The 25,185-nt window shown below is 39.8% G+C and overlaps 1 protein-coding gene across 19 annotated transcripts in view; it reads left to right on the top strand.

The window, feature by feature from the left end:
- The window catches only part of madd (MAP-kinase activating death domain), a 52,527-nt gene that overhangs the window by 8,621 nt on the left and 18,721 nt on the right, over positions 1 to 25,185 (top strand). For 9 of the 19 annotated variants that reach the window (XM_044355393.1, XM_044355351.1, XM_044355329.1 and 6 more), the window contains exons 2-21: positions 15 to 232; positions 1,436 to 2,077; positions 5,292 to 5,595; positions 7,141 to 7,272; positions 8,072 to 8,185; positions 8,344 to 8,424; positions 10,638 to 10,694; positions 11,595 to 11,767; positions 11,877 to 12,112; positions 12,213 to 12,369; positions 12,495 to 12,598; positions 12,785 to 12,990; positions 13,320 to 13,573; positions 13,825 to 13,964; positions 14,719 to 14,820; positions 21,145 to 21,253; positions 21,390 to 21,576; positions 21,912 to 22,062; positions 22,444 to 22,647; positions 24,080 to 24,130. In XM_044355393.1, the coding sequence (XP_044211328.1) occupies positions 174 to 232; positions 1,436 to 2,077; positions 5,292 to 5,595; positions 7,141 to 7,272; positions 8,072 to 8,185; positions 8,344 to 8,424; positions 10,638 to 10,694; positions 11,595 to 11,767; positions 11,877 to 12,112; positions 12,213 to 12,369; positions 12,495 to 12,598; positions 12,785 to 12,990; positions 13,320 to 13,573; positions 13,825 to 13,964; positions 14,719 to 14,820; positions 21,145 to 21,253; positions 21,390 to 21,576; positions 21,912 to 22,062; positions 22,444 to 22,647; positions 24,080 to 24,130 (3,463 nt within the window). In that variant the 5' untranslated portion in view covers positions 15 to 173. Of the gene's footprint in view, positions 1 to 14; positions 233 to 1,435; positions 2,078 to 5,291; positions 5,596 to 7,140; positions 7,273 to 8,071; positions 8,186 to 8,343; positions 8,425 to 10,637; positions 10,695 to 11,594; positions 11,768 to 11,876; positions 12,113 to 12,212; positions 12,370 to 12,494; positions 12,599 to 12,784; positions 12,991 to 13,319; positions 13,574 to 13,824; positions 13,965 to 14,718; positions 14,821 to 17,405; positions 17,466 to 21,144; positions 21,254 to 21,389; positions 21,577 to 21,911; positions 22,063 to 22,443; positions 22,648 to 24,079; positions 24,131 to 25,185 lie in introns of all 19 variants that reach the window. The other 10 variants (XM_044355402.1, XM_044355401.1, XM_044355366.1 and 7 more) reach the window with 4 other exon arrangements.

Here is a 25,185-nt window from a genome sequence, read left to right on the forward strand (position 1 = left end):
TTTTTGTGTTACAGGTCTGACTTAGTCTGTTTTTGAAGCATCATGATGACAACCAAGGAGCTGCGTTTCACCTCTATATCCAAAATTTCCAAATTGTAATGGAAAGCCACCAGTGACTTAAGAGGGAAAATATATCCTGGATGCCGTGACACACAGGACGTGGTCAATCCAAGATGGAGAAAAAGAAAATGTGCCCTCGCCTTCTCGACTACTTGGTGGTGGTCGGAGCAAGGTAAGAACATAATGTAGCTTCAGGTAACAGTTTTGGTTTAAAGGAATGTTGCAGTCAGCTTAGTCATAGAGGAGGCTGTACATATTAGTTTCAAAACCAACACATAATTACATTAATTCACCCACTCATTAAAACCATTTTACATGGTTTTGTCACATTTCTGTTGTTGGTCTGAATGTGTCTTAATTGCTTGCTGTGACTTGGCATTTTTGGAAAAACTCCAGTCTTGACATTTGATGGTTTCAAGAGTTAATTAACTTCATTAACACTTCAAAATTGGTGGTTTTGAGTCGTTCCAGCAGTTACTCCCATATGATGGAGCATGCATAATGAAGCATAATAGCTCATTGTTTGAAGCACAGCAGCCACAGGAGAAAACTGTCTGGTGTCGGGGTTTCCACAAAACTCAGAAGAGCGGTTGAGATTGTGACTAACATGTGAATAACTAGTCCACTTTAAAGGAGACCACCTTAAGTGAACGTGGGCCTAAGTCGTCGCTAGCTTCGGGGCTAACCTCCTTTACTTCAACTGGGTGGCGAGCAAGATACAGGAACTTGGCTTGGGCCTTGAGGAGTTGTACTGTACTGTTGTGAACTGTACACACGCTGCAGTGTTCACAGCTTCAGACCTCAGACTTCCTGCTCCGGTTGCCATTTTCACCGTCACACACACGCGCTCTCTCTCTCTCTCTCTCTCTCTGTCGTTCTCAACCACACGCTTGCTATGCCCTGAGATATTCCTTACAGGAGCTACGCTACTTGTATAACACATTTAAGTTTAGAAAACATCTTAAAATACATAAAAAAATAATAAATAAAATTTCCCCGATGCTCAGGCCTGGCAGGGGGTCAACTCAGGCCCGTTCTTGGATTTGAATAGAATATTTGCCTCTGTAACCACCAGACTACTGTCATGGCTTTGTCAGCCTCTGCGTTGTAAATTGTGTATCAAATGAAGGTTTTCATCGCTCCTTTTTATGAAATGCTTCACTAATCACTTAAATACTGTTTCTAATTGATTTCTAAACTGTTTTTTTACATGTGGATATAAATAGATATGAGTAAGACAATGAGAGGGCAGCACTACAATATACAGACAGACATCTTGGATAGATAACTGTGTATTACTGGTTATTATTTAATATGTTTAGCTTTGTCTGTGTTGCTTTAAAACAGAACAAATGTTTGTCCGTCCTCTTTCCAGGCAACCAAGTAGTGATAGTGTGGCTCAGACCCCACAGCTCCTCCGCCGCTACCCACTGGAAGACCACCACGACTTTCCACTCCCACCAGACGTGGTGTTCTTCTGCCAACCAGAGGGCTGCCTGAGCATACGCCAGCGTAGGGTCAGCCTGCGTGACGACTCCTCATTTGTTTTCACTCTGACCGACAAGGACTCAGGAATCACTCGCTATGGAATCTGCGTCAACTTCTACCGCTCTTTTCAGCGAGGGCATCACCGTACCCGCGGGGACAAGAGCAGTCACACAGAGACAGCAGCACAAGGGGCGGAAACCACGAGCGAGGGGCTCGACGGCAGCGGCGGAGGCCCGGCTTCCACGTTAGCGCCGCCTAACAACGCCGAGTCAGCGCCCCAGCCTGCCTCTGGAGAAGAAACCGGACAACCGGGTGCCGAGCCGAACGCCGGAAAATCCCCGCAGCACAGACGAAGCGCGGCTAAGATGGCAGCCAGGAACCGCAACAGCACGCTGACCTCGCTGTGCATACTCAGCCACTACCCCTTCTTCTCCACCTTTAGGGAATGCCTATATATTCTCAAGAGGCTGGTGGACTGCTGCAGTCAGAGGCTAACACAGCGTGCCGGGCTCCCCCGCGCCACCCAGAGGTGAGGCTTTTAATATCTTTATAGCTGATGTGATTTCATTCACTCCGCCTCAGATCAGACAGCTAAACGATCTTACAAAAGCTAAGTGAAAATGCATCAAAGAAGATTTAAAGATGGATTGAAATCAGATTGTTCAAACCACATCTGGAGGTGGGTTTAGACTCATTCTAGCCAGATGTTTAAAAGGTGTAAATGGTGTCCCAGATGGTTCCCATAGTAAACCTTGGGGAAGCGGCTGTTTGCTGCTCTTTATCAGAGGTGTGGTAGTTAACCAGATGTACAACAACCACTTAATCCTCAGCCAGGGTCCCAGGGGCACCACGAAAACAGACTTTGTACATCAGAAATGCCAGAATCTGATGACAGATTGTGATGAAATTGTCGAGTATATTCACACTTGCCAGATGATTTCTATTTTTTGACACACCATGACATTTTTTGTTTCGCCACCTTTGGGCTAAATGTCAACTTTGATCTCAAAATCAATAGTAAGATTTCCATGAAATTAGCTGAGTACATTCATATTACCAAGGGGATAAAACCTTTGATTTTAATGAACCCATGGCATTTACTCACACACCTTTAAAACCTTCAGTACATCGTTCATTCCCTCAACACCTCTGTAGTGTATTATTGGATGTAATTAACTTTGCAGCCTTTAGGAGGTAAGGGGGAGGTTTAGTCTCGTTAAAAGCAGTAGTTCAGTGACAAATCTGTAGATGCACAGCTATAAATTCTTTTGAATTAATAAATAGTACAACTTGAAAACACTAGAAAATAAATTTGGTATTACCAGACCTCATCTGTAAGTAGCTGAATAGCATCATTGCATTTATGCTGATATTGCATCGCACGCTAGTTACTGACCACTAAAACACAGGGCGGATACATTAGATTAAAATCCTCCAACGCTTAAATTGCTTTAAAATTGAATTTTCAAGGCAAGGAAAATTTGCAAACAGTGAGCATAAATGTGTTGCTTTAACAGTGTTTCTTACCGCTTCTATCCTCCGCCATCTGCTTCTCTTATTGTCCACCTGTTATGTGTATGTTTGTATTACAGAATAAATACAAGAGCCTTTGTCTGTGGATCCGTGCAGTTCTGCAGGCCATCTGCAGCTCATGTCATGTTTTCACAGTACGCTTTATGCTGTCACACTCCACCTTAATGATAAATAATGGCAACCGAAATATCCACAATGAGTTTCATCCGGTTTGTTTTGACTGAATTGTATGACATCAATATTTAATTAAATGTTATAGAGCCATGTTAGACATGTTACTAAAAAAAGATGGTGTTGAGAGTTTAGTTGGATATGCTGAAAATACATGAGCTGCTTTTAACTTATACAAAGAGTGAAGCTATGATGTATTTAGCACATTAAACATGATTTTTTCTTACTAGACGTGATGTAAAGAGGTAAACATATTTCTTAATTTAACCACCAGGTATGCTTGATTCATATTTTTAGTCAAGCTGCAGTAAATATTGTTTTTATTGTTACAATTTTAATGTGACATTTTATCGTGATGTGGCAGTATTTGCAGCGCTCTTTAGGTTACATCGTTGCCATGGGTGACACAATAGATTGCAATTTTGGAGTGACAAAGTGTTAATTAGGCTGTCACTTCACGCTGGCGTAGGCCCGGTATGATTGAATGTTGGTTTTTCTCTCAAGGTGCACATGTTTTCTTCACAGTCATCTATTTATAGCTGTAAATCCAGTGCAGCGTTTCCCCCCTTTATCACTACAAGGGAATGTAGGAATGTCTAATGCACAGTTAATCTCATACCTTGTTATTTTTCCTCTTTAAATAATAAAAAAACAAAAAAAAACTGTGCAGTCTGTTCACATATCATCACTAAAGAATTATGGCTTATGTGACAACCTCAAAAAAGCCATCCAACCCAGAGGCTGAGCACACCAGACCTAAGAATAATTTTTTTTTTTCTGACATGGTCGGTTGAAATGTGGTGTGGCAATGACACAGTAGGAGGAGAGCACTGGCATAATGGCTGCGAGCGTTTTGCGCTGCGGCGGCGCTGACAGATTGAGGTCTCTGGCTGCCTTCGGGTAGCAGCTGCAGTTGGTGGGAGGGCTCCAAAGGACTAATGATTTGTCTCCCTCCTTGCCACACACACACACACACACACACACACACATTAAGTATACACTCTAGAAAGGGGTTTAATGGCACCATGTGTGTGTAGAGTGGAGGGTTTTCACATCAATATTTCGACAATTACTGAAGAGCCTCTCCTGTGTTTCGGTCTCGTTTGCTCATCATATTACTGATTACACTGGGTGTTTGCCGAGGCCTCATGGAAGCAGTTTACAGAAATAAAATGAGCAAATGATTTAGTTTAATGTTTAACCCCAAAATTACTGTTAACTGATGTCAATAGATGTTATTAGTAAAGCTTAGCATATGCTGCATTTCACTGAGAAACTGATTAAACCTTTTAAATTATAGATGTACAAACAAGGCCTTCATAAAAGGGTCACTGTATATAATGGCAGTATGTTTTTATGTTTTTATACAGTGTAGTGTAAAAGCTGAAATGATTAGTTGATTTACCAGTTAGTTCATTGATAGATGATGAATTGGCAACAATTTTAATAATTGATTGTTTGTTATTTAAACATGAATCTGCTTCCTGTTCCTCAAATGTGATCATTTGCTGCTTTTCTCTGTTTTATATGATTGTAAATTTATTATATTTTCTAACTATTTCCTTAAACGTTATGGACTAAACGATTAATCGCAAAAAAATATTTTTAAGATTTATCAGTTGAAGCCCCATCATCACTGTAGAAACTTGTAATAATTTTAGTCTTAAGACTTCAGTCCTGTTGTCTCTTATGTTGGTATTTATATCACAATATGGACTATTTGTGGTGTGTTTCATTTAGATCCTTTGAGCCTCCTCAGCTAGTGCTCGAACTGTCAATTAACAAAATACTCAAATTTTTCTACTTTAATAGATTTATTGTTTAATTGTTATCAAGCTAAAAATCCAGACGTTCACTTGTTCCAGCTTCTCATAGTTGAGGAATTATTACTTTTACTGCTCTGTTTTTATAAGGCATTTTCACTATTTTTTCACCTTTTCATAGATTAAACGATAAAATGACAAGTTAATTGTTAATATAAAGGAAAAACTGTTGTTTAACAAGAGGTCTGACTGTACACCTGTTCATATCCTCTTCAGGGACACCATGTGGCGAGTGTTCACCGGGGCGCTGTCGGTGGAAGAGAAAGGCAGCCAGCTGCTGGCAGACCTGCGGGAGATTGAATCCTGGGTGTACCGGTTGCTGCGTTCACCTGTGCCAGTGGCGGGTCAGAGGCGCGTGGATGTGGAAATGCTTCCCCACGAACTCAAACGGCCTCTCACCTTTGCACTGCCTGACAACTCCCGCTTCTCCATGGTCGACTTCCCCCTCCACCTGCCCTTAGAGCTGCTGGGTGTGGACGCCTGTCTGCAGGTTCTCAGCTGTGTCCTGCTAGAGCACAAGGTAAGCACAGGATGTGAAACGTCTCTTATCGATCATCGCCGAGGCTTATTTCTTTGTTTTCCTTACTGTTTTTTAAAAAAAGCAGGAAGAGGAGCAGTGTGTTCGGCTTTAGATTGCAACCAAATCACCTTTGGGATTTTATTTAAGGCTGAAGTGATTGTTTCAAGGGGAAGCAAAACTATATTTAGTATATTGTGGTTGGTCAATGGGTTCTTTTGGAGTGCAGCTGTGTGTCCCCGCCTGGACAAAAAACTTGAGATCTCTTGAGAAATACCCTGAGTGACCTTCACCCGGCATTTTCTGTTTGATATAGTCTCACTGATGCCATTTCAGTGAGATGTGGATAAAGCATGATGGGTAAAAAAGGAGCCTGCATATAGCGCACTCACTGTATGACTGAGAGGAAAGACTCTTCATCTCTGTCTCTCTTATCTTTAACACTAGAAGCATTAGCAGGGATGTAACTGAATCCTTGTTTGGCTGCTGCTGGTGTAGTGTTCTGTTGTTGCTCTTAGTTTACAGTGACATCGATACTAAGGATGCAACTAACAATTATTGTCATTTCTGATTAATTTCTAGATTTTTTTTCTCAATAGATTGTTGTGTTTGATCAACAGTCCACAACCCAAAGAAAATCAGATCACCATCATGTTTGAAAAGCAAGAAAAGCATTAAATCATCTCATTGGAGAAGCTGAAACCAGCAAAAATTTAGCATTTTTGCTTAAAAAATAACGATTATTATCAAAAGAGTTGCCAATTGATTGACTAACTGATTCATTGACTAATTGTTGCAGCTATAATTGATACACAGACTAATTTACAGTGATCCCACAATCAAATCTGAGGCTCACATCTGCAGGCCATTCTCCTGTTTTTCAGTTTTTTTTGTCAATCTCAGTGTTAACCTACCCCCCCCCCCCCCTCATTTTGTCAACATCTGTGTGGAACTGCATTTTAAAATGTAGATCGATTTAGAAAGTCAGATTTAATAGCGCATCCATGAGCAGTTATTAGTTACATCATGACTTTGCCGTTGTCTGCGGACCACCCGCACTTTATAGCCTACATCACAGCGAATAAATCCTCAACTTATGGGAGACGCTGCCGTCACGTCTTGTATTCGTTCATTTTAGGCTTTTGAAGAAGAATTCAATACATCATTAAATTCAGTCGGGCTGAACTAAGTGCTGCCTAAAAGGCAGAATGACTGAGAAGCTGAGAGTCACTTCCTGTCGAGCACTCAATGCTGCCGAATGAATTTTTCATAAAAGTCAGTTTTTAATATTGCTGTTATGAATCCAAGGTAAAATCGTCTTCACACCTTTTTTATCTTATGGTCAAAAAGAGGAAATATGTGTAGCTCAGACTTCTTGCTCTGGTGTTGTAACAAACCATTATTTGTCCAACCGTCCGTCTATTTAAATGCGACTGTATAAACACCCACCAGTTTTTATGAACATAAACGTTTGTAGTTTTTATATCTATGTACTTTATGTCTGTTGTGTTTTTCAGTCATGTTTTATGTTTTTTTCTCTTTTCTCAGGTTATTCTTCAATCCAGAGATTACAACGCTTTGTCTATGAGTGTAATGGCCTTTGTGGCCATGATCTACCCTCTGGAGTACATGTTCCCCGTCATCCCCTTACTGCCGACATGCATGGCCTCAGCTGAACAGGTAAAACTCATCATTGGTCATTAGATGATTTATGTGTTTATCTTTAATTTTACCAAGCAGTAAAGATGTTTTTGTGGGGTTTGGGGGTTATGGCAGCCAAGTTTCCATCCATATTAAATGGAAATTGTAACCACATTTAGAGAAAATTAGCAAAAGAAAATGCGAATTAATCAGTTTCCATCCACCACTGTTATGCGAATATTTGGAGTTGGCATCATCAAGATAATCATTTGTCGTCTCTAATATATTCTCCAGTCTGGTGCCATTAAACCAATTGCAAACCAACAAATGGGACGATGTAATTACAAAGAGCGTCAACAGTCAAACCTCAAATGATGGAAAACCATGTGGAAAACATGATGGAAATATGGCATTTGTTTGTTTCTTTGTTTTACATCATGATGTATTCATTAAGTCTCCACTCCACTGCATTTTTTCATGTTTTGTTTTTATCGATATACTTTTTCCACCTCAGCCAAGCGTAAAAACATTTTGAGACTTTCTGACTTTTTTGAATTTCTGTTGTTTCCAATCAGGTTTTTTATGCACAAATAAAAACAGGTCAGTGGAAATTCATGTAGTGTAGAGAGACAGGAAACTTAGGGAAAGAGAGAAGGGTATGATGTGCAATGACGGTCCCCCAGCTGGAATTGATCCATGGATGTCGCAGTTATGCGTTATGTTTTTTAACCATCAGGCTCCCGGAGCGCCATACGCATGCTATTTTTAACTGAAAATGTTTTCTGTTGAGGCAACATCAAATTGTGACTGATTGTTCTGTTTTTTTTCCTCTGCACAGCTCCTTCTTGCCCCCACTCCCTACATTATAGGTGTGCCAGCTAGCTTCTTCCTCTACAAATCTGATTTCAAAATGCCAGATGATCTGTGGCTTGTGGACCTTGACAGCAGCAAGGTCAGTACATCAACACGGTGTTCTGCCTGTTTCCAGATGTCCAGATTAAATTTACAGATCAAGGCTAATTGGTATGCTATTGGAGGGACATGTATTTTTGTATAATTAGATTTTCAAATAAATTTAGAGTATAATTGACTGTTTTTTTTTTTCTGCAGGTTATAGCACCCACCAATGCAGAGATTCTACCACCTCTTCCAGAGCCTGAAGCCGGCGAGCTTAAGAAACATCTGAAGCAGGTACTGTATGTGATACGTCTGATTTTGGCCTCATAGATTTTTATCAGTGTAACATTTTCTGATTCTGCTGAGTCAGTCAGGGCTCTGCCCAAAACCAGTGAGAATACTGGTACATATAAGACATTTGCAGAGACATTTCTGGAATCCAGGTACTTCTTAAGACTGTTACGTGATTTTACTCCTATATATAAACGTAAAACTTCTCTTTCAGCTGTGTGAAGAGTAGGGGCTTCCTACTTCAGCAGAGTTGTATGTATTGTATTGACAGAGTGTGAGAGCATTGGAAATGGGTTTTGTAGTGCACTAACATAAACAAATGTTTTTTTCTTTCCTTCCCCCCCGCCCCCGTTTTCTTTGCATGCTCTAGCTGTTGGAGGTAAAATCAGATCTTTGGACCCTGCTATCCCAGCAAAACCTTTAGTAATACTGGTAGTAACTAACTCCCTCTAACCCCAATTATCTTACATAACATCAGAATCTGGTTCTGATTCATGGAAACACCCCCCCTCTTTATCCTTTCTTCCACACTGTGATCAACACCATTAACATGTTTCTCCCAAGTCCATTCACATCCTATAGAGCGTAGCAAATATAGAAACCTGACTGCTCAGTGCTCTTGTCGGCCATGGCCAAACTATTAGCGGTTGTTTCTCCTCGTTTTGTAAAAATGGGTATGAATTAATTATAATTTTAAATTGAACAAGTTCTCTATTTGAACAAAAATAGGCATCTTAAATGCCAGTGATGAATGAGATCCTTCTTTTGGTTTTCCACTTGTTTCGCTTTGAAGTGAGACCAACAGAGGAACGGGGTTATAACCCTGAATGAGATTCTAAAATTAATTGATATTCACTTTTTAATCATATGTCTAAATGGCACAGAAACATCACTGAAACCTATGTTTAATATTGTCCTTTCCAAAAAATAATTGGTTTCTGCCGGTAAGAGTTTTCTAGGTTATATTAGTAACTTTAAATACATAAAACTTTCTCAAACTCACTCTTTCTTAAACTGTATTTTATTCTTTCATTAAATACAAGCAAATCATCACTTGTCACATATGCTCTTTTCAAACAATTTAGAGGTTTATATCCTTACATACACTCAGTCTTGTTGGATATGTCTTGAATCAGAGCCGGTTCGGTTGCTGTGTGTGATTAGCAGCTCTTTCCCCGTGTGCGGATGTGTGACTTAGAGGCTGGTGTGTAGGAATGTGCAAAGCCTCTGTTTAGCAGTTGTATATTTGGAAAGAAGCACACACTATTGATATCTGTGAATGGAGAAAATGTCACTGGAGATGGTTTTAACTGATTATCTGAAGACTGTGATGCCAAAGCAGAATGCTTTCGATGTGAGAGTCACTGAAAATACTTGCACTCGAGACTAAAATAAATCAATTCCAACTAGGAACTGATTTATTTCCTTTATTTACTTATGAAGTGGTTGTGGTATTATTTCTGTTCACCCAACTTTTTTTTTTTTTTTTTGAACAATTAGGAGCTACAGTTAAGGCTTTTTTGCTACAGGTGTTTTAAACGTGCAAGTATTTTATCTGTGTTTCTGAAAAGATCTGCTGTTTTTGTATCTGTCATCACCATTCCATCGTAACCACTGGTTCGTCCCAGTTGGTCACCATGGATGGCCTTCATGTGTCTTTTTAGTGGCTGGATTGTAAAGGTGAAGTCTGGTTTTTGGTTACATTATTGCTTTGTCTTTGTCTCTCACTGTCTTTCATGTTGACCATAAAAAAAAAAAAAAAACGTCTGTTCTTTTCTCGTATTCCTCTTTCTCTCTCGCTCTTTCTTCCCCCAAACTTTTTCTTTCTTCACCCTGTTCTTCTCTCGCTCTACTGGCCGTCCATCACGTTTTCAAGACAAACACAAAAATATTTTCTTATCTCCTTTCTTCAGTAAATTCATAGATTTGAAAGACAGCCAGGAATATTTCCTTGCACCTACAAATCAAAAATAACATGAGCATTTTGTTCATAAAGTAGGATCTTTTTGACTCACATTTGGGTGGCACCAAAATAGACTTAATAGCTGTCAGCAAAAACTGACAAAAAGGGAAGTACTGTTGAAAGGAGACAAAGAAAAGAAAGGGAAAGGGCCATGGTTCTGACCCTTCCGTCGTGCTGTTCCAGTGTCACTCACAAAATTATCATCCCAGGCCTTCATGTGACTCTCCTCGCATCTCTCTTATCCCCTTCCTAGTGTCTGGTTAGGTTGACCGTGATCACCCAAAAGCAGATCTTCTCCTCTGAAAATAAGGTTACTCATTTCTCCTCCTGTGGAATGTGTAATGCCCCTGCACGGATATCTTCTCTCTCACATTATTTTTGCTTGTCTCTACTACTTGTCTCTATTCTCAAGACTTGAATAAAATGCATAACAGTGTCGCAGAATGATGCGGACCAGTTTTTGATACACTGCTTAGCTCTGGCTTGAGCATGACTGAATGTGCGTGCATCTATCTTGGCATCAGTGAGTGTTCTTGTAACCAAAACAAGATATGATGAAGCTAATCACTTTGACAAAGTTAACATTCATCCAGACCCAGCAACTTAATGTTCCATTATGCTAAGCTAAACATTGACACTTGAGTCTGCAGCAGTTCCCTCAAAGCAAACCATGCATAGTGACTGACTTCCCTTGTGCTCCTCCTCTCCAAAATGACACACCCACCACAGGCATCAACATGCACAAATCTAACGCCCTAGTTACTGTACATCCTGAGAGAAAAAGTGAAATCATGGAAGTGAAAGTAAATGGTGAAACCGGGGAAAGTCTGTGCCTGGACCCCATTATTTAGCAAGAGAAAATGGCACAAATTCATTTATTATTTTTTACCTCATTATATCAAACTCCTTTTTCGCACTGCTGTGCGGCAGAGATACTTATTAGAGATGTACAGTATGTGTAGATTCCTCTCAGCAAGTCAGCGAGATCACCCCTGAATATGATCGCTTAAACTAGACACCTTTCTAGCAGGCAATCACTGAATTGTTTTCCCTCTTTTTCATTGGCAAATGATTATATAATGTCCCCTAAAGTGTAAAAATATTAACTAAGTGTTGATGCCAATCGTGGGAGTGGTTCATCACAGCGCTCTTTTTTTCTTTCTAGCTCCCCTACAAGGTTTATAATTTGTGTCACTGCCACCTATTCTAGGCCTTGGCCAGTATGAGTTTGAACACCCAACCCATTCTGAACCTGGAGAAGTTCCAGGAAGGTCAGGAGATACCCCTGCTCCCACCTGGACGAGATAAAGCTTCGCCATCCTCCACGGAGTTCAACCCCCTGATTTATGGCAACGATGTTGATTCTGTGGATGTAGCCACCAGGTAAGCCTTGTGTCTTGCTATTGTCCATTTGTCATGTTTCAAAATAAATTCATTTGTCAACATGAAAATAAAGAAATATTAAAGCAAAATAACGTCTTTGTTTTTACAGGGTTGCCATGGTACGGTTCTTCAACTCCCCGAATGTTCTCCAGGGGTTCCAGATGCACACTCGGACCTTGCGTCTCTTCCCCCGTCCTGTGGTGGCTTTTCAGTCGTCGTCTTTTCTTGCATCTCGGCCACGGCGTTCTTGCTTTGCAGATAAACTGTCTCACACCCAGGCAGTGGAGTTCTATGGAGAGTGGGCTTTGAATCCCACCAATCTCGCCTTTCAGAGGATACATAACAGTAAGACTCCATACAAGATTATGGTAGTTGTTTTTTCCTTTGCATTACATAAAGTGCATTATATAAAGAGTGTTAACTCGACACTATGCACATGTTTCAGATGTGTTTGACCCCTCCTTAATTGGTGACAAACCCAAGTGGTATGCTCACCAGCTACAGCCAGTGGTCTACCGGGTGTACGATGGAAGCTCCCAGCTGGTTGAGGCTATGGCTGGTCCTTTAGAGGACGAGGGCAACGAATCTGACCCCACAGACAGGTAAGGAAGAACCAGATCCTTGTCAAAGTAATAATCCAGTTCACTCTGCTTAGCTGAGTTTATGAGGTTTACCAAATCTTTGTTATCAGTCAGCTTTTGGTGATGAGAAATGTAATTCGTTGCAGTGGTAGTGACAGTGAGGCATACGATGACTCCAGCTCTTCCTACTCCTCACTTGGAGACCTTGTGAGTGAGATGATCCAAGGAGACATCCAGGGAGACACGCCGAGTAAGTTTGACAGTGAAAGGTTTAAATGAATCATTTGTTCGGTCACTGACTGTGGTTCCATTGTTGTCAAGTGAGACTTTGGAGCTTACGTGCCCCCTTGTGAGATTCCTTTGTAATTTCTTTTTGTTATTACAAGATACATGCTGACCTCATTCTTCCTTGTTGTATTTTACCTTGACGCATTAGGCTTAGAACCACATACCCATGCTGCACTCGGAGATGCAAGTGAGGTTGAGTTTCAAGATTTCCAGGACATCAGGGAAGGCCAGAGCTCGGAGGGTCCACCCAGTGGGGACGGACCTGCTGAACCCTCTGATGGACAACCCCTTCGCTCAAGCTCCAGCACAACTGCAAGCTCAAGTCCCAGCACAATCATCCAGGGGGTCAACCATGTGTGTGATGCCTCAAATCATTTGTGAAAATTATAGTTTTTTTCCTCATTTCTTATTTAGGCTAAGTGAAGAAACTGAATATGTAATATTTTGATTAATAATTTGATCTGCATACTTATTCATGTTTCACTACTATAATATCTTAACTTTTGAAATGAAGCATATTTTCAATCAGAAGAATGAATGTGGCCAACTAGAGTTTAATGCAGAATTAATCTCATCTGGATCGAAATGATGGGAAGGAGAGTAACAAGGGAACACACATTGAAATAATAGATATAATCCCCATGAAAACCACAGATTAATCCTTGTGCTAATATTTTTTTCAGGAGCAAGGGGAAGCACCTGAAATGGAGGCATTACCAAGTGCCGCCTTACAGAATCCTGTCCCAGGACTGGGCAGCCAGCCGTTCCTCAGAGCTCCAGCTGAAGCTGGCCTGGTGGACCCAGCCAACAAAAAACAAGAGTATGACAACCCATACTTTGAGCCTCAGTATGGCTTCCCCTCTGAGGATGACCCTGATGCAGAAGAGCAAGTGGAGTCATACACCCCTCGATTCAACCAGAACCTCAATGGCAACAAGTGTGTTTATACTTGTTCATCACTTGAATGAATGCATCATCATCATTCAAATGGGCTCTCTGACCATCCATGCAATGTTCAATATCAAAACCCAGCATGTCATATTAATCTCTCCATTCATGGTGGTCTTGAATCTTTGGTGGTGTGATGTTGTGTTGTGACCTGAATGCTTGAATGTGTTTCCCATATTTTATGTGTATGTTACTGTGTCTGTGAGGCACCGCTAATGTCTTCTGGTTATTTTTCTCAAGGGCACAGCGTCCTTTACGTCCCAGTAGTCTGAGGCTCCCCGGTGAGTCTGACGGGGAGGGAGATTCTCGCAACAGCTCGCCAAACTCCACTATTTCCAACAGCAGCAATGATGGATTTGGAGGACTCATGTCCTTTGCTAGTAAGAATATTTGAAGTCCATTTGTTTGTTTTTTTTCAGCCATTTCTTTGCCACGTAAAAAGTGGAGTGATTTTTGATGATGAAGAATTGGAGAAAAGTACTTGTGAGATCACGTTCATCCATTCTTAACACCCCATTTTAGATTCAACACACCCAGTTTACGTATTCTATAAATATGACTTTTTCTTGTACATTGTGGACAGAATTACTACATTTTCTCTGGAAAAGAAAGAAAGAACTGCTGTTGCAATGACTGTACATAGCATTTACTAACTCAAAAAATGGGATTTAGTGTTAAATTACTCTTTGAGAGATGGGTTACATCAGAAGGTTTGGTTTTATAGGAAGTTTTAGTCTTTAATTGTGGATATGGACAATTACATATTTACTCTACAGAATTACTTGATTGTCTCTGGAAAAGAAAGAGACAAGGATCATCAGATAAAATAGACTGTGCATAGAATTTACTAACTCAAAAAAGTGGATTTAGTGTGAAGTTACTCTTAGAGAGATGGGTCTTTAATTGTGGATATGGACCAATTACATATTTACTCTATTCAATTTAATAATTTTTTTTCCGACAGCTGGGTCAGTAGCCTCTTGTTACTGAAAGAAAGAAATTTGTGCTTCTCTCATTGATAGCACACCAACGTTTATATGAAGGTTGAATAGCGCTGAATTATGATGCCTTTGGTTTTTGCATGATCATTAAAATGTTCCTATTTCTGATTATGTTATCATTTTTTCACTACAGGCAACCTTTACAAGAACCACGGCACCAGTTTCAGCCTGTCCAATCTCGCTCTTCCCAACAAAGCAGCGAGGGAGAAATCAACGCCTTTCCCGAGTTTAAAAGGTACGACAACACAGCCGAACTGACCACTTTTACATCTGTTCAGCTTTCTTCTGGTGTGTTTCTGTCATTTTATTCTCTGTCCCAGTTGTTGCATTTGTGGTTTCAAGGGTAATAAGAAACATGATCATAAAATGTGTTGATTAGGACGTAAAGGTAGGGAGAGGTGAGAAATTACTGGATAAGAGTAAAAAAAGGAGATGCACTGATTTGCCTTAAACATCTTTGTTTCTCTGATCCACTCATCTTTTTTTTTTATTATTGGCTTCATCATTGGTTGCAGTCATGTACATGTTTATTAAGAGATTTTTTTAAATCCTACTTTATACTAATCTACACTTGAATACTATGATTTGAATTATTAATAATTAACAAGTATTAAAATGGTTATAGCTCTATGTATGGTCTACATTACTTATTCACTAAAAAGTAAACCATGCATCTTTACATTTCTTAAAAGCATAGTATTTTTATTCAATATTTTTAAATTTCAACATTTAAATTTACTTTCTGTCCTTCTCTGCCTTTTTTGTTTTCATTTCTTTTTCTAAATTATGTGTAAAAGAATATTTTGATTTTGATATTGAGGAGGAGATGGAGCAAGCAGGTTTGTAGAGATATTTTTATAGCCTGACTTTCTTCCCTCTGGATTGCCAAACAGATATGGCACTATTTTAAAGGAGAATATTGAGGATATATCAAACAAAAGTTTTTCTCTCATGAAGTCTAAAAGGAAAAATCCACTCAAAAACAGACATCGCATTTATTGTTGCCAGGGTTTTGCAACTTGTTCTCCGTCTTAAGAGATGAGCAAGTTTTTTCCATAAATATGCAGCTTATGTCAGGGGCTTGAGTTTGTTATTCATTCACCAACCTATGTTTGAAGTGAACTTATATGAACTAATGTTTGTACAGGTGTCTTTTGCAAAGTGATAAATGTCACAAAACAGTGTGAAAATGCAGTTTTCCAAGCAAACAGTAGGAGCTGAGAAAAAAAAAGCAATCCAGACCAACTGCAGAACATGTGGTTTTATGGGTGTTAGGACTCAGATATTGATATCAGATCATATAAACAGCAGTTTCATGCGCTTGAAATACTGAGTTAAAAAAAAAAAGAAAAGAATCCAACCACAGTCTCAGCTGATGCTCATATTCAGCTATTTATGAATGTATTAACTGTACCAGTGAAGGTAAACTATGCACAGCATAAACAAGTCATGTTTTGCTAAAGATACATGATATAAGATAGAAGAGGATATGAAATTGAATATTTTATACTTGCTAGTGGCTAATATTTATGAATTCTTTTCAAAGATTACAAGGCCAGTATGAATTCTGTTTAGGCTGGATTTTCGCTTTAACTGAGAGAAAAAACAGGTGAAGCATGGTAATCTAACTCAATAGCTCCACTCCATGTGGAATAGCTGCCATAGAAATAAATGTTCTGTTCCTTTTGATTTTGATGTGCTTTGTCTTTGTTGTTCAGATGACCCTGACAGCCCGGGTATGTTATGTCTGGTGTGATAGTTTGTTTTAGACCCCCTGACTAGGCATTTATCTATCCTTGAAGTGACCTTTACCTATCCTACACCCTATATCTCAGCCTAGGACTAAGATAGAAGATACACCTTTAGTGTCATTCATGTATATCCATGCCTCCCCCCCCCGCCCCTGTTCCTTTGCCATTCCTCTCTGTGTGACTGGTGGGAGTCTTTTTGATGATGGAGACATTTATTAGTTAAAAGATTTCCTCTGTGACTGACAAATTGTTACTGGTGTGGCATCTGCTCATCCTTACTACTGCAAGAAGGATGCTCAGTCGCTTTTTAACCGTGTTTGCTTAATTAATGTGTTAATACAGTTACATATATGTGTGTTTGAATGACATTCACAGAAAGAGATGTCCTCAGTGAATGGAATCTTATTTCCCACCCGACTCCTTACTCTCATGCGTGTTTTGCTTTGCTTGCTTGTTTTGTGGCTTGCCATTGTTTTGTGTTTCCTTCCCTTTTAGAGGTCACGCACTATTTTAAACATAACCCATAAAAGATCAAAGGTTTTCTAATGTCCTTTTATGACTGTGTGTCAAGATAACCTTTTTGTTTTTGTGCTCAAAACAAGATTTATGTCTAGTAGTAGAATTTAGTCATGTACACATTCTGAAAAAACAACTCCAACTCCATCCGTTGCCCTAGATTTACATTTTCTGGACTGTTGAGTGTTATTCACATCAGGCTACTAATATGTATATACAACAAAGTATGAGCTATGTACAGCTCCTACTTGGTACTGTTTGTAAAATGTTGAATGTGTTGTCAAACACATTGCATTAGTCATCTTATCGAACACTTTCAGGGTTGATACCATCATCAGTACATATTGTCTTTTTCTCTTCTCTGTCTGCCCTTTTCTCTTTTTACTTTTTTGTTTCTTACTTTGTTTATTTATTTATTTTCTCTGTTTTGGCGCCATGTTGAGTGTGCATGTCTGTTGTGTTATGGGTTGATGTTCAGACTGGTTGTGTCTGGGCCGGTGTCCCTCTCTCTGTCCACCTTTTTCGCGGCACTAATTCTGGGTTTTGTGTGCAGTATTTGGGCTAAATTCTCTAATGGAGATAATTACAGAGGCCGGCCCGGGGAGCGGAGAAGGTGGGTTCTGCCCTTTTTATCGAGTGAGCTGCATGCTTCTCCAAGCCAGTCAACTACATCTCCCAGCATCCCCCTTCTGTCTATCCTCATTCCAGTCACTGTGTGTGTCATCAAAGATTCAGTGGAGCATATGGAGTCTGTTGTGTTATCACGCCGCCACTCATAGTGACTGTTGTCCTTCAGACTAACTATTATTTCACTTCACAGTTCACAATTTTATTTATTTAGATAGAACTTCATCACAAGCACGTTTTAAAGGACTTTGGAGGAAAAACTATGTCTAGAGCTAACATTGATAATCACAGGAATAAGTGAAACAATCTATTATGCAACACGTAACCACAGGGAAGCAGCACAAGACACAGAACAGGATGTTGAAGGGACAGATTAATAATAACTCATCTACCAGCATCTATTGTTTGTCATTGTTTCCTCGTCCTTTATGCTACCACAGAGTACAAATGGGGTTGGGCCCAATCATGCTGTAATTGTGCTGTGCACAATGAACAGTAACTACAGTAATATTATGCAAATCTTGAACCTTAGTGGGTGAAATTATTTTTTCTCATCAGAAAACTAATTTCAGACTTTTGCCAGGCAAGATACTGGTTGTGTAGATGGTTGTTCATGTCATTAAAAAAAAAAAAAAGTCTTTACTGTCAGTGCTGTTATGTCTCTAGTTTTCTGAATATTTTCAGTGATTACCGTGGATCTAGAACAATATATTGAACATTTTAGAAATGTACTTTCATTTGTACTGTAGGATCTGTAGCTGGAAGTGAATTGTGTCTGTTATATTGTGTTATCTTCATGAGGTTTTTTTTTTTTTATCCCATTGTTAGCTGTGTAGCTACTGTATGCTTATCGAAAACACTAAACCAACGATACTACATAGAGTCATCTGTGGCTCTCCACCACAGTTTCATCACATTCATCACAGAATCAAAAGTGACAACAATCCCATTATGAAATCTTAAATCAGTTGATGAAGTTGGTTAATTACTGTCATCATTCTGGACAGTATTTTATCCAGTGCAAAATTATAGGAGGTGGGTCAGAATAGACTGTGTATTTCTTAGCCTGTTTACCTGCTCATTAAATCAGTTAATTGAGTATTAAAATAAGGAACCAGCGTAGTGCCTGTGAAGAGAGCGTGCTTGTCACTCAAATTGCCTTTAAGGCTTACTTTTTCTTATTACGCACAAGTTTCAATCAGGAGTGTGTCGTGTGAATGATATGCTGATCCATCAAGTTGGCCAAACAATTTTCAGTTCTGCCAAAATGCCCCACATAACATGGGCAGAGCTGATGAAATTCAATAACAGAAATGCTTAGATTTCTGCCCTCAAGAGACTTTAATTATTGGTCGACAGGTATTTGGTGTTCATATTTCATATTTTCACAGATGTCCTCCCAGTTACTGAATAACACATGCAATGTTTAAATCCTCATAGCTGCCATATAGAAAAAAAAATCCTTAGATATAAACTGTAAAATTGCATTTATAATATTTTTTTTAATGTATTTTGTCACTTAATGACTTACTATGAACGACTGTGTCTAAGTTCAGCCTGGCGAGTTCAGTTCAGGCTGAAATAGGAATGATGTTGGCAGACTTGCTTTTCGTATGCTGGCGATGTGCCAGGCATCTGTTGGCTAAGTTAACAATATTTTCTAATTTGTTGGTGTGCTGACATGATTGTGCAGTTGCATTTAAGCTTTTGCTGGCTCACACTTGGGATTCACTTCCACATCTTCCTTGTTACTCAGGTTGACAAATCATTCGAACCCTAAGGCTAAGTACCATTTAAGAAAGCCACAGCCTCTAAACATCCTCCATTGATAAACCTCTGGACTCTTGTAGCTTTTGTAAGAAGCCACATTTGAAAGCTGGGGCCTGGCCAAGACTTGCAGGCCATTCTGCAAAAGATATTGATGAAGGCCCCCAGCCAGACACCCCATCGGAGCTACTTCTCTGTTTGTTACTAATAAAACTTTTCCACTTAGCCTGAGATATGTGTAACCCATGCTCATGGTGGGAAAAAATATCCATAAACCATCTCCAATCTCTTCCTCCGGTAATGTTTATCATACTCATAAAGAGCCTCAAGTGCCTTGTGTTTTATGTCTTTTGTCTCTCTACTGGAATCATAACAAAACAATATGGTTTTTATACAAAAATCTGCTTGTGCAATCAAAGTATTAGTATTGTGGATAAAACCCAATTTCTTGTCCCCATGACACCCCAGCAACAATAATAAACAATAGATCCCTGCTGTCACATAAAACTGACAATAAGACAGCCTGTAATGACAGATGTCAGATCATTCCTCCTCTCCCACTGTCTCCATGCCTCAGAAACAAAATAGAGAAGTTTTGAGTTATATTGTAGCTTAGCGTGTTTAGTGAACTTGGACTGAAAAATGTATTTGGTGAATATGTGCCATGTTAAACAGGAGAACAGTGGATAACTTTTCATGACAACCTTCAGCACTTGTATTTGGAGTCTGTCCTGTCTCAATTAAAGTGACACATTTATGAGTGAGAAAGTTTTTAGTGTTTTATAAAAATTTTTTCCTTTTTAATAATTACGTGAACTGTTGCAACAAGTGCACATCTGCCCCTGAGCTTTGTCAGCACTCTCTGTGACATTTGATAACTTTCACGGTCATATATAATAACAGCAAAAGGGGACGAAGGTGAAAGAAATTCACATATGGGGAATTTATGTTGGCGTTAATGAGGGGAAAGCCTGAGATGTGGAAACACTTTAATGTTTTAATAGCTGTGTGGAAAAAGGTATCACTAAGGTATAAAGCAGCAAGATATGACACTAATTAATGACCTACTTCATTAAATGCGGCAGTGGATTGGACTCAAACGGATCAGTCTGAGTCAAGTCTCATCTATTTATTCATTAGAGTCAGTTGAGTGAGATGATAGTTTCCTAAATGTTTTGAGCCTCTTTAATAATGATGCTAATGATAAATGATAAATTGATTGACCCAACCCCTACACACGGTCCACTTATAGATGCACAGAGAGTCCCACAGCAGTGTGGCAATTAATTAAAATGAGTCAGCTTATGACCTTTTAAAGTATAACTTACTTTATCTTATCATTCACTCATCTCCTTTTCTTTTGTGCATGATATCACTGATGTAGTCGCTGTACTGAGTCTCCTCAGTCTGACCTCACATCTATCTGCTGCTAATGTGTGATGCCACCACCAAGAGCACCATTTGGACTCCTGTGTGTGTCAGTGTGTGTGTGTGTGTGTGTGTGTGTGTGTGCGCACTCCATGTCCCTGTTTGATTTGTCCTTCACCTCTCTTGTTGTAATAATAGACTCTAGCAGCTTCAGTAATTTGTGTGTTCAGCAGTAGATAACCTACAGTAGAGTCCAAGTGTGTCTGTTGTCATAAAGTGATGCAAAATTCCTCCTTTTCTATTTGATGTGGTAGCTAGAAGAAAAAAAAAAAAAAAAAGACTAGTTTAAACGCTGTTTCCTTTTCTGGTTTACAGTGCCTGGTGAGCAAGTGCCTCTCTGTGTGTCCAGTCCAATTATATTGAGTGTTCTTCTGTCTAGTGTGCTAGTAGTTTGCAGTTTGTGTTTTGTTATTTTTTGTAATCTCACTCTGTGGTGTTCAGAGACCTCATTGATTTGGCTCTTCCACCAGGCGCACGTGCACCTCGGGCACTCGTGGATCAGAAGTCTTCTGTAATCAAGCACAGTCCAACAGTGAAGAGAGAGTCGCCCTCTCCTCAGGGTCGCGTCAACAACACAAGGTAATATAGTCTTTCAAATGTACAATATCTGTCTTGCAACATGGAAGATCAGAGCGTATTGTCAACGTATCAGAGTGGTGTTTTATCATTTCTTCTATTTGTGGAATATGTCTGAAAACGTGTTATTTCGATACAGCGAGAACCAGCAGTTCTTAAAGGAAGTGGTGCAGAGTGTCCTGGACGGACAGGGAGTCGGCTGGCTCAACATGAAGAAAGTGCGCCGCCTGCTGGAGAACGAGCAGCTTCGTGTCTTTGTGCTCAGCAAGCTGAACAGAGCTGTGCAGTCGGAGGAAGACGCCAGACAGGAGATCATACGTGATGTGGTGAGATGATCGTTTTTACCCCACTGTGAACTCATGTACCAAGAAATACACATTATTAACAACAAAACCTTAGGAATAAAAGCACAAATGTCACATTTGCAAAACAGCCTAAAGGCACAATGTAGATGCTCTGCTATCTGTAGATTCTGTATGTTTTGCAGCATCTCAGTCGTAAGTAATTGATAAGCAAGATTAAGAAGTCGTGATCATGCTCAAGTGCACTCACACCAAGATCTTATGTTATTACTTGTATTCACAGCTCGATTTAAGAAAATAGGACCTGTAGTGTTGCTTCTATTTTTCTGTCTAATCGAAATGTTGAACCTTGTTCCCAGGAGGTGAGCCGAAAGGTGTACAAAGGCATGCTGGACATCTTGAAGTGCACAGTTTCCAGTCTGGAGCACTCCTACACTAATGCAGGCCTTGGAGGAATGGCTAGTGTATTCAGCTTATTGGAGATTGCACGCACACATTATCAAACCAAAGGTACGTTTCCTACATTTATCACAGGGATGCATACAGGAAATGCTGTTTTTTTTTTTTTTTTTCCATTTATATACGAAATTGATTTTTATAAATTCTGTCAGCTCATTTTTCAAAGCTTTTGTACTGTGAAGCAAAACGGCAGCGGGCTTGTGCTACTAACACTTGTCCATGTCTTTGCATTGTGTTTGTATGAAGCTTTAAGCTGCGTGCTAGAGGTTAACCCACTAAAACATAAACTGTAATTATAAAAATTTCCTCACTGTTTTTCCTCCTTTGTCTGACAATCATGCTCCTCTCTTAGTTTGAACCTCTTCTTTTTTTTTTCTTTTTCTGTAATTTTGATGAACTCTCTTTGGCCCCTTAATTTTGGTAACTTGGTAGACCCAGAAAAACGCAAGCGAAGCCCCACAGACAGTGCTGGAAGCCCAGGGAGTAAAGAGAGTCCTTCTGGTCGTATGGAGACCGCCAGACCTCAGGGCCTTCTGAATATTCCTCACCTGCAGCTGCCGCACCACGCAACGGGCAGAGGAGCCCGCCATTTTGATACGCGGAGTCTGAACGAGGAGAACTTTATTGCCTCGATTGGTGTGTACACCACTCCGGCCCCGGTTGCATGTGCACTGTGAGATCCCTTACCCCGTCCCCTACAAGCTCATCAACCTCAGAACCAGTCCCCACCCCTCCTCCAACCGTCTCCAAGAAAGTCCCTTTCACTTGTCCCCGACAGATTCTTACAGGTGTTACAGTATTCCACACACTTTGACGGAAACACTGCCGCTAAAATGGGCTTTCTAAAAAATTTGGGCTTAGAATTAGTAATGTTGAAAAAATCATGTGATCCCACGCCAAATACTTGTATTCTATTCTTCTATTTCTGTGTCTTTTGAGGATTTCCAAAGTGTAATATTGGTATAAAATTTAAAATCTAAATTCAGAATTTGGCTTTAGTCAAATATTTGCCCTGTAAGCACGAAGAAGCCTTGAAAAGTGTTTGGAATATCACCCTGTGTACCAGCCTGGACTGCGTGTGTTTGTCTCCCCTTCCTTAAACATCTGTGCCCCTGTTTGCCTCCTCTCTGGAGTTCTGTTGTCAGCCTCTTAGCACCTTGAATGCATGTTTTTGTTTTTGTCTTCCAATACTTAAATCTGCAGTAGTGGACGAGGGAAACCAGAGGTATGCGCATCGATGGTAAAAATCGGTGTCTGTGCCTTTACTGCAGGTTTCTGCGAGGCGTGCTGTAGAAAACCGGCAGCTCCCTTTGCTCTCAGCATGGAGGGTGGAAGCATCACTCCCCAGTAAACAGTCCCAGTACAGAGACAAATTTCACTGTAGCAAGTGGTTTTGTTTCTATTGGTCACCAAAGAACCAACTGACTTAGAAAATCCTTTGAAAATCCTTCTATCACTTAATTTTCTGAGAATTATTCTGGGTCTGTATACGGGGGACACTTTCAGTCAACCACCCTGACACCTCTCCTACCTGCACCCTTTCTCTTCCTGTTAGAAGTTGCACCTTCAATTCTACAGAATGCTGTGAGATTTGCATCCCGGCTTCTGCAACTGCTCCATTTCACCTGCTGGCTAGTCGGCCTCTCAACCCCATCCCATGCTCTTTTCCAAACAAACCATCTCTTGCTCACCTTTGCTCTGGAGAGCCAGACAACTGCGATCTACGAATACTGACCTGTGGTCAGAGCCAAAGCTCATTCTGATGTCACTGTGTGGCTCTCCAGGACTTTGGGCCAGGAGCTTTGGGTGTGTTGTAATGTTACCTTAGTAGTTGTCACACACAATGGATCCAGCTTGACAAGACGATACTTTATTTTTCATTTTTTCCAGATTTTAACACAGCTACATGCAAACATTACAAAACATCCTCATTTAATAGTGACAGATTTCAAAATGCTTTCTTTGTTTTGTTTTGATTTCAATGCTCATCCACCATACATGCCTTTTCAACCTGCTCTCTGACTCTCTCTCTGTCTTTCTCTCCTTGCTTGCAATGCATCTTGGGTAGAATTGTGGAGCAAGCACCAGGATAAGCAAAAAGCTATGGAAAAACCACAGAGTAAGAGACTTTTCACACACCAAAAAAAAAAAAGAAAAAAAGATTGGGGTGTTCAGCTGTTGACCTTTTTTCCACCTTTTCAACTCACCAGTGTCTTTATACATCAACTGATGCAAAGGACTGTACCTAATAAGCATATAAAGTGGATAACCTGAAGAAATATAGACATACGAGTCTCGGTGTGAGATATTTGAGATCGAGATTGATAAATTGAATGGATTAAATACTAGAGCTAATAAAATTGTAGATGTGGATCAGGGTCATTTTTTACTTTTGTGTAAAAGTTAATGAGGTTTAAAATGGGAAGTGGAGAGGTAGGTATCTACCAACTGCACATGACACATTATGACATGCAGCAGTGTTGGTAGTGGTTATTAAACTGCCTGTATTTGCTATATGACAATTACACACTTATTTTACTTCCAAAAAAACTTGTGTCTTGAGATGGACACCGAATCTCGTCTCGGTGTCTTTTCTTTCCTTGCACAGATTGGTATCTTCTTTTTCCTCGCATACAGCAGTTCATCTGGCATTATAATTGCTAGTTTTATTATTATACAGTATGTAATGACTTTTATTGAAGGAAAACTACATTTTATTATAATTTTGGTTTTATTTTTATTGTTAGGGGCATCTGTTTTATTGGTTGGGTTCTTTATGCTCACCAAAGTAGTTGCTGACATCTGGAATGTGGGAAGGAATATTATCATTGGTATTTGGAAAATAAAAATAAAACTGAAGAGTAAAATTATTAACCTAATTGCCCATCGTAAACGTCCATCTCAGTAGAACAACCTCTACGTTCAGCTTTACTCGGTTCCACTGTTCTCTTCGTTGTTATGTGCACTCAGTTTCCTGTGCAAAGAGGGATTAGTAGTAATATTTCTGGTACGCTGTCTTTGGCTTTATCTCCAAATAAACTGGTTTAGATAATCTTGCTAAACTGTCAGCTTTTTAACAACCCGTACAACTGTCTGACCGCCTGTGCTTGTTGCGCCATTGGACCTACTTTTAACGATATCCAGGAGATCTCAGCAATTACTTTGGTGATTACA

This window comes from Thunnus albacares, chromosome 1 (assembly GCF_914725855.1).
Source record: "Thunnus albacares chromosome 1, fThuAlb1.1, whole genome shotgun sequence".
NCBI classification, from domain to species: domain Eukaryota; kingdom Metazoa; phylum Chordata; class Actinopteri; order Scombriformes; family Scombridae; genus Thunnus; species Thunnus albacares.